Here is a 12161-nt window from a genome sequence, read left to right on the forward strand (position 1 = left end):
CTGAGTTCTAATTTGATTGCACTATGGTCTGAGAGACTGTTTGTTATGATTTCTGCATTTGCTGAGGAGTAATTTACTTCCAATTATGTGGTCAATTTTAGAGTATGTGTGATGTGGTGCTGAGAAGAATGTATATTCTGTGGATTTGGGGTGGAGAGTTCTGTAGATGTCTATTAGGTCCACTTGGTCCAGATCTGAGTTCAAGCCCTGGATATCCTTGTTAATTTTCTGTCACATTGATCTGTCTAATATTGACAATGGTGTGTTACAGTCTCCCACTATTATTGAGTGGGAGTCCAAATCTTTTTGTAGGTCATTAAGAACTTGCTTTATGTATCTGGGTGCTCCTGTATTAGGTGCATATATATTTAGATTAGTTGGCTCTTCTTGATGCATTGATCCCTTTACCATTGTGTAATGCCCTTCTTTGTCTCTTTTGATCTTTGTTGGTTTAAAGTCTGTTTTATCAGAAACTAAGATTGCAACCCCTGATTTTTTTGTTTTCCCTCCATTTGCTTGGTAAATCTTCCTCCATCCCTTTATTTTGAGCCTATGTGTGTCCTTGCATGTGAGATGGGTCTGCTGACTACAGTACACTGATGGATCTTAACTCTTTATCCAATTTGCCAGTCTTTGTTTTTTGATTGGGGCATTTAGCCCATTTACATTTAAGGTTAATATTGTTATTGTAAATTTGATCCTGCCATTTTGATACTAGCTGGTTGTTTTGCCCATTAGTTGATGCAATTTCTTCATTTTGTTGATGCTTTTTACCATTTGGTACATTTTTGGAGTGACTGGTACTGGTTCTTCCTTTCCATGTTTAGTGCTTCCTTTAGTAGCTCTTGTAAGGCAGGCCTGGTGGTGACAAAGTCTCTCAGCAGTTGATTGTAAAGGATTTTATTTCTCCTTCACTAACGAAGCTTAACTTGGCTGGATACGAAATTCTAGGCTGAAAGTTCTTTTCTTTAAGGATGTTGAATATTGGCCTCCAGTGTCTTCTGACTTGTAGGGTTTCTGCTGAGAGATCCACTGTGATGGGCTTCCCTTTGTGGATAACTCGACCTTTCTGTCTGCCCTTAGCATTTTTTCCCTTCATTTCAACCCTGGTGAATCTGATGATTATGTGCCTTGGGGTTGCTGTTCTTGAACAGCATGTGGTGTTCTCTGTATTTCCTGGATTTGAATGTTGGCCTCCCTTGCTAGGTTGTGGAAGTTCTCCTGGATAATATCCTGAAGACTGTTTTCCAACTTGGTTTCATTCTCCCCATCACATTCAGCTACACCGATCAAACGTAGATTAGGTCTTTTCACATAATCCCATATTTCTCGGAGGCTTTGTTCAATTCTTTTCACTCTTTTTCTCTAATCTTGCCTTCTCATTTTATTTCATTGAGTTGGTCTTCAATCTCTGATATTCTTTCTTCTGCTTGATCGATTCGGCTATTCAGACTTCGTGTATGCTTTGTGAAGTTCTCGTGCTGTGTTTTTCAGCTACATCAAGTCGTTTATGTTCTCCTCTAACCTGGTTATCCTAGTTAGCATTTCATCAAACCTTTTTTCAAGGTTCTTAGTTTCTTTGCATTGGATTAGAACACGCTCCTTTAGCTCAGAGAAATTTGTTATTACTCCCCTTCTGAAGCCTGCTTCTGTCAGTTTGTCAAACTCATTCTCCATCCTGTTTTGTTCTCTTGCTGGTGAGGAGTTGTCATCCCTTGGAGGAGAAGCAGCATTCTGGTTTTTGGTGATTTCATCCTTTTTGTGCTGATTTCTTCTCATCTTCATGGATTTATCTACCTTTGGTCTTTGAAGTTAGTGACTTTTGGATGGGGTCTCTAAGTTTACATCCTTTCTGTTGATGTTGAAGCTATTTCTTTTTGTTTTTTAGTTTTCCTTCTAACAGTCAGGTCCCTCTGCTGCAGGACTGCTGGAGGTCCACTCCAAACCCTGCTTGCCTGGGAATCACCCATGGGGCTGCAGAACAGCAAGGATTGCTGCCTATTCCTTCCTCTGGTAACTTTATCCCAGAAGGGTACCCACCAGATGTCAACCAGAGCTCTCCTGTATGAGGTGTCTCTTTGGATACACTTGAGGAAGCAGAATGTCCCTTTTCGGAGCTCAAGTGCTGTGCTGGGATCTCCGTTGCTCGTTTCAGAGCTGCTGGGCAGGGACGTTTAAGTCTGCTTATGTGGGACTCACAACTGCCCCTTTTCGCAGGTTCTCTGACCTGGGAAGGTGGGGCTTTATTTATAAGTCCCTGAAGGGCTACTGCCTTTTTTCAGAGATGCCCTGCCCAGCAAGGAGGGAGTCTAATCACGGTCTGCCTACAGAGGCATTGCTGAGCTGCCGCGGGCTCCGCCCAACTGCTCTGTAAACTTCCTTGTGATTTTGTTAAACAGGCAAGGTTAGAACTCCCTCAGTTATGGAGGATGCCTCTACCACCATCGAGCTAAGCCATCCCGGGTTGAGCCCAAACTGCTGTCCTGGCTGCAAAAATCTCAAGCCAGTGGGACTCAGTTTGCTTGTCTTTGTGGGGGTGGGACCCGTCGAGCCAGATCACTTTGCTCCCTACCTTCAGCCCCTTTCTTTTTTCAGGGTAATGAGTGGTTCTGTCTCGCAGGTGTTCCAGGCGCCGGCTAAAAGAGCCACCCAGTTTTGTGCTGGAAACCCGCCGTGCTGGTGTTGGCACTGGCAGGAATCTCCTGGTCTCTGGGCTGTAAAGATTGTGGGAAAAGCACGGTATCTGAGCTGGAGTGCCAGAGTGCCCAGAAAAGTCCCCGATGGCCTCCCTTGGGTAGGAGGGGGAGTTCTCCAGTCTCTTGTACTTCCCGGGTGAGACAGCACCCCTCCCTGCTTCAGTTTGCCCTCCATGGGCTACAACCACTGTCCAGCCAGTCCCATTGAGATGAACCTGGTGCCTCGGTTGGAAGTACGGAGATCACTTGCCTTCTGCATTGTTCTCTCTGGGAACTGCGCTCCGTAGCTGTTCCTATTCAGCCATCTTGGCAGAAGTCCAGAAACACTCTTATTTTGTTGGTGTGCATGCGTGTGTGGACAGGGTCTCACTATGTTGCGGCCAGTCTCAAACTTCTGGGCTCAAGCAATCCTCCTGCCTCAGCCTCCTGAATGCAGGGATCATAAGCAAAAACTACTGTACCCAATCAAAAAACTTTTTTTCTTTTTCTTGAAACAGTGTCTCACTTTGTCGTCCAGGCTGGAGTGCAGTGGCGTAATCTTGGCTTACTGCAACCTTGACTTCCTGTGTTCAAGCAATTCTCCTGCCTCAGCCTCCTGAGTAACTGGGACTACAAGTACCAGCCACTATGCCTGACTAATTTTTCTCTTGTTGGTATAGACAGGATTTCACCATATTGGCCAGGCTGGTCTCAAACTCCTGACCTCAAGTGATCCACCTGCCTTGGCCTCCTAAAGTGCTGGGATTACAGGTGTGAGCCACCACGCCTGGCTACAGACAAAACACTTTATAAATTGAAGTCTAATTCTGTTAAATCAGATTGTAATAAGATCCTCAGTGTGTACATTTATCAGTCTATCAGTTTCCTTTATTATAAGAGAAGAGGTCTGGTGGTCCTCATTTCACACCTCTCAATTTTAAAACTGTAGGAGTCTCAGTAGCCCAGGTAGATACATTTTCTAATGTAAAAGGAGAAAGGAGGCATTATTTTGTACCTTCAAAATAGCAAACTTGGAATGGCTCCAAACATGAATTATTCATCAGATTCTCCTTCCTTTTACAAAAAAGCTATGTTGGTAAATGAATAGTGGTGGGGATCGTAGCGTGCTTAAATACCAAAACCTCAGTTCCTTTGTATATATCTCTGAAAGTTAACGTGTTGATTTGCAGAGCTGCTGTCCTGCCTTTCTCATACGTGTTAGTGCAGTAGTGTTGAATCTCTAGGCCAAGGCTGATTTATCTACAAGGTCTTTTGTAGTCTTAAAATACTCTCGTATTTATTTATTTTTTATTTTATTTTTGAGACAGAGTCTTGCTCTGTCACCAGGCTGGAGCGCAGTGGCATAATTTCAGCTCACTGCAACCTCCGCCTCCTGGGTTCAAGCGATTCTTCCGCCTCAGCCTCCCAAGTAGCTGCGACCACAGGCATGTGCCACCATGCCCGGCTAATTTTTTTGTATTTTTAGTAGAGACGAGGTTTCACCGTGTTGGCCAGGATGGTCTCGATCTCTTGACCTCATGATCCACCCGCCTCGGCCTCCCAAAGTGCTGGGATTACAGGCGTGAGCCACCATGCCCAGCCAAAATACTCTTTTAAATGACTGCTGTTCTGTGGATTGATAAAAGAATTACTGTTGGCAGTTCAGTTTACAAACAGCTCTAGAAAACTGTTTATTGGACTGAAAAGATGGAAATGATTTCTTAAATGTTACTGTTAACCCTCAGGACTGGTACTTTTCATAACAGAAAGCAGTTAGATTCTCACTGTTTGTTATGCTGTTGATGGTGATAGATTCTTTAAAAATAGAGAACCTGCAATTGGCTTTAGAAGTTTAAGTTGTGGCCAGGGATGGTGGCCCATGCCTGTAATTGTAGCACTTTGGGAGGCTGAGGCAGGAGGATCGCTTCAGGCCAGAAGTTTAAGAAGAGCCTGGGCAATATAGCAAAACCCCATTTCTACAAGTAAAAAATTAATTGGGTGTGGTGGCATACACTGTTGTCCCAACTATTTGGGAGACTGAGGCAGGAGGATCTCTTGAGCCCAGGAGGTTAGAGCTATGATCATGCCTCTGTACTTCCAGCCTTGGTGACACAGTGAGACCCTGTCTCTAAAAAAAGAAAAAAAACGTTTAAGTTGTAACAAGAGTGTCTGGGTTGAATCATTGTACTGTATCTTCTAAATCCCTACATTGGGGCTCCCAAGTACTTTAAAAAGGAACACTTTTTAAGAGCATACAGGTCATTGTAAATCATTTCACCTGTTGTTAGACTCTTTAGACCAGTAAGAATGATTACATAATCATTTTCATTGATTTCTTCTTGAGAAATAATATTCAAATAACCAAAAGAGAGAAGAAAGAGAAAAATATAGAAATAGCTGATTATTCAGGAATAAATCTAAGGAAATTATTACTTGAGATGCTTTACTCAAACTTGTGTTGTGCCTGCTTGTTTGAGAGGTCCAAGCCTGTGTATGGTAAGATTTATCATTGAAGGTGAAGATGTTGCTGGCCTATTCAGATTGATAACATACATTTCTCCCCCACATCTAGCTACGTGGTGAACATGGGTCTGATTGACAAACTGTGTGCCTGCTTCCTCTCGGTGCAAGGCCCAGTGGATGAGAATCCCAAGATGGCCACATTTCTGCAGCATGCCGCAGGACTCTTACATGCTCTGTGCACACTGTGCTTTGCTGTCACTGGAAGGTAAGGCATCTACTTGACCTCAATCTAAACTCAACTTTTGGAATAGCTCTTGAATTTTGCTGATTCTTGGGTCATTTCATAGGGATTCAAGTGAGTGGTGATCTTGGCCATCTTTCCTCTTTGTTCTTTCTCCATCATTGGCTTTCTATATTGAGATGTATATTAATTTCTTAGTATTCTGGGCCACATACTCTTGCCAGAGTCTTTTTTTCTTCTTGGTGTCATAAATTTGACTGTCACTGCTAGAAGAAACCTAAGAAGTCATCCAGTCCCTCTTCCACCGAGATCCAGAGGAGTCCAGTGATTCTTCTTCAGTCGTTGAAGGAAACAGAGTCTAGAGCAGACCAAGCCAAGCCCTCAGCCCTGCACAGCACCGCCTGAAGGTGCTCGTTACTGTTGCTCATGTGCTTTCAATTATAGGCTCCTAGGTTTATTCATTTCCTTCTGTCCCTTCTTCCAGAACACTTCCATGAATAAGGGAAGGGAGCCATCCAAAAACAATGTCTCTGAAGTCACACATGACCCATGGGCATGGTGAAAGCCAACGTCCAGGGACTACTACTGGCCTGGTTGGCTGTTTAGACTACCCCACCCCATCTTACCCCATCCCACCCTGCGAACTGTCCTCAAAAACAGTAATTCTCTGGTAGGACACAAGTAACCCTCTGGGTCTTCTTTTCTTCTCCCCCACCCATCCCTCACCAAGTAAGAATTGTTTATAATAGTGCTTCGGTTTTTCTGACAGGAATATGACATATTCCTTAGACATATTGAAGATGTTCAGTCAAATAATTTTCTTATAGTTAAATTCTAAACAGCACTTATATGTATTACATATTTTTTAAATTATGTGTTTTGTATTTTTAGGAATTTGTGAAGTTGAAGCGTCTAAAGTCTAGCTTCTTAAGGAAGTATTATCCATTTATATTCAATGTTCACAGAATACTAGTGACTATATTCAGAACATTTTAAGAGAGGGAAACTGTATTCTAAAATGAACATCCTCAACATTTTTTAGTTCATTATACATAGGACCCCTAAGCCCACCTATCCCTTACTCTTACCCAGTCCCTCACCATCAGTCACATTCTAATAAAATTAAGATTGTCTAGAGATGTCAGGGAAGCCAAGCATGGCCTGTATTCAGTGTTTCAAGTTAATCTCTTCCTGTCACGAAATGCAGACAAAGCCCACCTTCAGTGAGAGCTCAGGAAGTGACTGTGGGTCTCTGACCTGAGTAGGATCAGGTAGTACCATACTACACAAGCTGGTATACCAAACACTCTCCATTTGGAACAGTGGCACCTGCCAGCTTGGAGGCCACCATGCTGCCCAGCTAGTTCCTGTGCAGTGGCCAGGCCCCTCCCTGGAGATTGTCCTCTCAGGCAGGAGACCTGACCCTGTCTCTTTTTGAACACACAGCATTACATTACAAACCTGCCAGCATCTCAAGTCTGCGTCACCTGTATTTTCTTGAATCCATATGAATATCACAAACATAAGCATATATATATGTGATTGTTGTACAGCCTGTGGGCTTCATCTTTCACGTACACACAGATTCAGTCACTTGAAATCTATGGAATTTAAAAGAAACCTAAAGGTCATTCACAGTCACTTGTTTTTATAGGAAAAGCAACTGAGCCAAACTGACTGGAATCACGACCTGAGACTTCTAGCTTGGTGCTCCTTCCACTTGACTTTCTGTTATATAAATATAAAGTCAATCCAGGAATCCAGAATCCAAGAGTCCAAGACAAGTGGAAGGAAAAACTCAATTGAGAAAAAGGGCGTGATGTGTGTATTATGTGGTGTACCAGATGTTAGTGGTGCCCTGGGTTCACCTGGAGGTCATCTGCCAGTCGCTTCCTGTATTTCTCTGCCTCGGGACATTCTCTGGAGAAGGAACTATTTGCTAGAGTGCAGAGGAGTTTAATGCCTCCAGTAGTGACCCTCAAACAATAAATTGGTGGATAATACATCCACTTCCCTAATATTCGGTAGCACAATTGCAAGTATATTCTGTACAGTTCTCACAGGGTCCTCAGCCCTAACCTGTTGTTTGTTTGTTTTTCTGTTTGTTTGTTTTGAGACTGAATCTTACTCACTCTGTCGCCCAGGCTGGAGTGCAGTGGCACTACCTCAGCTCACTGCAACCTCCACCTTCCACGTTCAAGCGATTCTCGTGCCTCAGCCAGCTGAGTAGCTGGGATTACAGGCGTGTGCCACCACTCCTGGCTAATTTTTGTATTTTCAGTAGAGATGGGGTTTCACCATGTTGGCCAGGCTGGTCTCAAACTCCTGAACTCAAGTGCTCCGCCCACCTCAGCCTCCCAAAGTGCTGGGAGTACAGACGTGAGCCACCGCGCCCAACCTGTAACTTGTTCTTTAACAAATACTTAATTGGGTTTTCTTCCTTCCCTGTTTCTCTTCTCTACATCCTCACAAACAATCTGTTTGCGCCCATATTATTTTTTCAGGGTCTGCTTTTAGGGCAGTCCAAACCAAGAGATACGGACATAGAAGACTTAGTGTCATGTTTAGTTTGAGTAGCTGTGCAATTGGGCAACTGTGGAGAGGGCAGGAGATGAGGTATTAAATAAACTCCGTAAATGTTAGTACTTGGGAGGCTTGAAGGGCTACAAGAGCTAGACTAGAGCTGTTGAAGGCCGTTGAAGTTGCTTGAGAGGGAGGACGGGATCAAATTTCTGTTACAGAATGATCACTCCCAAGAAGCACAGGGATGACTGAAATGGCACAAGCCTAGAGGCAGAAGGATTAGTAAAGAGGCTCTTGCATAATCCAAGTGAGACATGTTGAGGGTCCGTGAGGTCAGTGAAAATAGAGATGAGCAAATACATTACGCAAGAGTAGAACAAATGTAGGGAGCTGGTATAGGGTTTCATGGTGTGGGAGGTGAAAGGAAAGGAAGAATCTAGAATGACTCCCAAGTTTCTGACTATAAAATTTTGAATGGTAGGTCATAGTCTCCAAATTTGGAAATATAAACAGTTTTTCATAGTGGAAATATAAGCTTGGTCCTAGATATGCCTAAGGATTATTATGCATGATATAAGATGATCATATACATATATGTATAAACTTTGGTCTACTTGGATAATCTTCAGGCATTCCTAGGAACAAACTTATATTTCCACAAAGAAAAACTGCTTATATTCTCAAACTTGGAGACTATACTGTCTACCACTCAAAATTTTATATTTATTATATATTTATACATCTGATAAATTATTATATATATGAAATATAATGGCTTCCATGTGCACATACAACTGGATTTTAAATAAATCAGTAATTTACTCTTGATGGTTTTTAAGGATTCTTAATCTGTTTTTCTCCATTATAATTTCCTTCTTTAACCTCAATTGCTTAGCAAACTTCTATTAGTAGGTCTTACTATGAAAACAGATTATTCTAGAAAAAAGATCCAGGTGGTTTCCTGGCTTAATTTACTTAGGAAATTCTTAGTAATATCAGTGTAAGCTGCTTCTCTGAAAGAACTGAGAAAAATAACCCCTCATTGTTCTTTCTCTCATCCTTCAGTCTCCCAACATTTCCTGGACACCACGAGACCACAGGAATACAGGGAGTTTTTCTACCTCCTCAGATTTGTTTACTTCTGATATTTACAGATTGTTTTATCCTGCTTATTCCTTCATGAAAATTATATTTCTAAACTATAAATGACAGTGACAAGCATTTGTTACATGCATTAAATACAGTTTCTGCTGCAGCCATGTCTAAGAGGAAAGGTATTACGGTTTTTGCTTTATTGGAGTAATTCACATAATGTCTATTTTGGCTACCAGAAGCCAACCAACTCCAGAATCAAGGAAGGCTTTGTCCTCATAGCCCTTTTGTGACTAGCAGGAATAAAAGAGGGAGAGGAACTAGAGAGGGCTTCAAAAATTGCCTCCTGTGATGGCAGAGCCTGAGATAATTAAGGGGACTAATTGATAGCACGGGCTTTGAGTAAACACTGCAGTCTGCCGGTGGCCCGGCCTTTGTGTGATGGTGATTAGCGTTAGCCTGCCTTTCCACTACTCTCCTATTGTGCCCTTAATCTTCTAATTTTTACCTAGGTTTTCTTTCTTCTATTTTCTTTTCTTTCTTTTTTTTTTTTTTTTTAAGACAGAGTCTCTCTCTGTCGCCCAGGCTGGAGTGCAGTGGTGCCATCTCAGCTCACTGCAATCTCCGCCTCCTGGGTTCAAGCAATTCTCCTGTCTCAGCCTCCAGAATAGCTGGGATTACGGGTGCTTGCCACCATACCTGGCTAATTTTTGTTTTTTTAGAAGAGACGGGGTTTCACCATGTTGGCCATGCTGGTCTCAAACTCCTGACCTCAGGTGATCCACTCACCTCAGCCTCCCAGAGTATTAGGATTACAGGTGTGAGCCATTGCGCCCAGCCAAATTTTTACCTAGGATTTCCGAAACACAATTTGGGTGTCAGAATTTGTGCTGTTAGTCTTTGCTTCAACTTGGGGTAGAATAGCTGATGACTTGTACCACGCTTAGTTTTGAACAATGAACTTGCTTTTTTTTTTTAAGTAAAAGTTGAAATTCTGATCCTCTGATGAAAGGATTGATTTTATGTCAGAATTACTCCAGAATTTTAGTATTGTTAACAAATGATTCTTAATCACTTAAGCAAAATTCAATAGTCTGTAATAGGACTCTCAGAAATGCCTATTTCTGGCCAGATGTGGTGGCTCAGGCAATCCCACCACTTTGGGAGGCCAAGGCAGGCGGATCACCTGAGGTCAGGAGTTCAAGACGATCCTGGCCAACACGGCAAAACCCCATCTCTATTAAAAATACAAAAATTAGCCAGGAATGCTGTCAGGCACCTGTAATCCCACCTCCTTGAGACACTGAGGCAGGAGAATTGCTTGAACCCAGGAGGCAGAGGTTGTAGTGAGCCGAGATTGCACCACTGCACTCCAGCCTGGATGACAGCGTGAGACGCCATCCCCCCAAAAAAGAAATACCTATTTCTTTGGCCTTTACTGTTAACAGTTTTCTGTTCTTGGTCCTACAAGTAAAAAGAAAGTGATGGTTTTCAAATCTCAGAGTAGGAGCTCAATTGCTGTAATTGGTTGAGGCTCATTGGGTCCCCCTTAAGGTGCTGACTCCTTAGCAGAACTAATAGGATCAGCATAATAATGAGTGATTATACATTGACACCAACACAAGCCGTAACTTAATCAGTAATCATTTACAGTATTCCTAACTGTGCTAGGAACTATGGCAAGAAAGCCTGGCGACAGTGGACCCACAGTAAACAAGTTTGCAATTCTTACAACTACACTGAAGAGAGGAACTTATAAGACCTGGATAATTCTGATTGGTTGGAAAAGACTTGTGAATTCAAGAATATTTGTATACAAAAACAAATTTTTTTTTTTTTTTTTTTGAGACGGAGTTTCGCTCTTGTTACCCAGGCTGGAGTGCAATGGTGCGATCTCGGCTCACCGCAACCTCCGCCTCCTGGGTTCAGGCAATTCTCCTGCCTCAGCCTCCCAAGTAGCTGGGATTACAGGCACGCGCCACCATGCCCAGCTAATTTTTTGTATCTTTAGTAGAGACGGGGTTTCACCATGTTGACCAGGATAGTCTCGATCTCTTGACCTCGTGATCCACCCGCCTCGGCCTCCCAAAGTGCTGGGATTACAGGCGTGAGCCACCGCGCCCAGCCTACAAAAAAAAATTTAATATTATATATATTTGTGTTTTTCACTTGCACATCCATAGATGACAGTAACACAGTGTTCTAGCCAAAGTTCTGGAAACCTGTGTCAGGAAAAGATAAGAATGATTTGTGATTTAGTTCATTTATTATGTGGCTATAAATGAGTGCTTCTCAAGTGTTCAAAGGTGCTTGAAAACCATTTGTTCGAGCAAAGGTAAACGTTAACTCTCTGCCCGCCTGCCTATTTATTCATTCATTGAACAAATATTTACATAGCACTTGCTCTGTGCCAGACCCTGTGCTAGGATTGGGAGAAAGGAGAAATGACTCATTGATTTTGTCTAAGGACTCTATAAGCTAGTAGGGGAAAAGAGATGCCTATACAACTGTCTACTGTACAAAACAGAGAGTGATCAAGAGGATAGAAGATAACAAAAGCAAGTAACATGCTTCCTGGCACGTATTAAATACTTCATTAATGTTGGCTACTATTATCATCATCATCATTGATGGAGTTCAAAGGAGAGAGAGATGACTATTACTTGTCTGTGGGGATCAGCTGTGTTTTAGAGCAGCTAAAATTGAACCTGGGACTTGAAAGATGGAAAAGATTGGAACATGTAGAATTGAGAAAAAGGTGGACTAAGAAAATAGCATAAGCAAAGACATAAAGGAGAAAAATACAAAGAATAAATAGAGTACCTTAACTAAACTTTGAGATATATATGGTGGTTATTTTAATGCTCCCAGATCCTTATAAGGCTCAAATGAGATCATAAATATAAAAAAACTTTGTGAACTACATAAAATAACTTGCTGAGATGTGGTGATGGCAATAGTGTCATTAAAACCCTTTGATTAGAGGAAATGGATAAGTTTCTAGACACATGCAACCAACCAAGATTGAAACATGAAGAAATCCAAAACCAAAATAGACCATTAGCAAGTGATGAGATTGAAACTGTAAAAAAAAGTCTCCCAGTAAAGAAAAGCCCAGGACCAGAGGGCTTCGCTGATGAATTCTACCAAACATTTAAAGAACAACT

General features: G+C 42.2%; 1 protein-coding gene across 8 annotated transcripts in view; it reads left to right on the plus strand.

Moving 5' to 3' along the window:
- The window catches only part of SCAPER (S-phase cyclin A associated protein in the ER), a 522830-nt gene that overhangs the window by 462406 nt on the left and 48263 nt on the right, over positions 1-12161 (plus strand). For 6 of the 8 annotated variants that reach the window (XM_012457694.2, XM_064382920.1, XM_064382918.1 and 3 more), the window contains one exon: positions 5248-5403. The exons of 1 other annotated variant lie outside the window; for it this stretch is intronic. In XM_012457694.2, the coding sequence (XP_012313117.2) occupies positions 5248-5403 (156 nt within the window). Of the gene's footprint in view, positions 1-3355; positions 3434-5247; positions 5404-12161 lie in introns of those variants that run through there. One more of the 8 variants, XM_064382922.1, reaches the window with a different exon arrangement.

The sequence above is a fragment of the Aotus nancymaae genome, unplaced genomic scaffold (genome assembly GCF_030222135.1).
Source record: "Aotus nancymaae isolate 86718 unplaced genomic scaffold, 86718_ANA_hifiasm-v0.15.2.pri h1tg000003l, whole genome shotgun sequence".
In the NCBI taxonomy this organism is placed as follows: Eukaryota; Metazoa; Chordata; class Mammalia; order Primates; family Aotidae; genus Aotus; species Aotus nancymaae.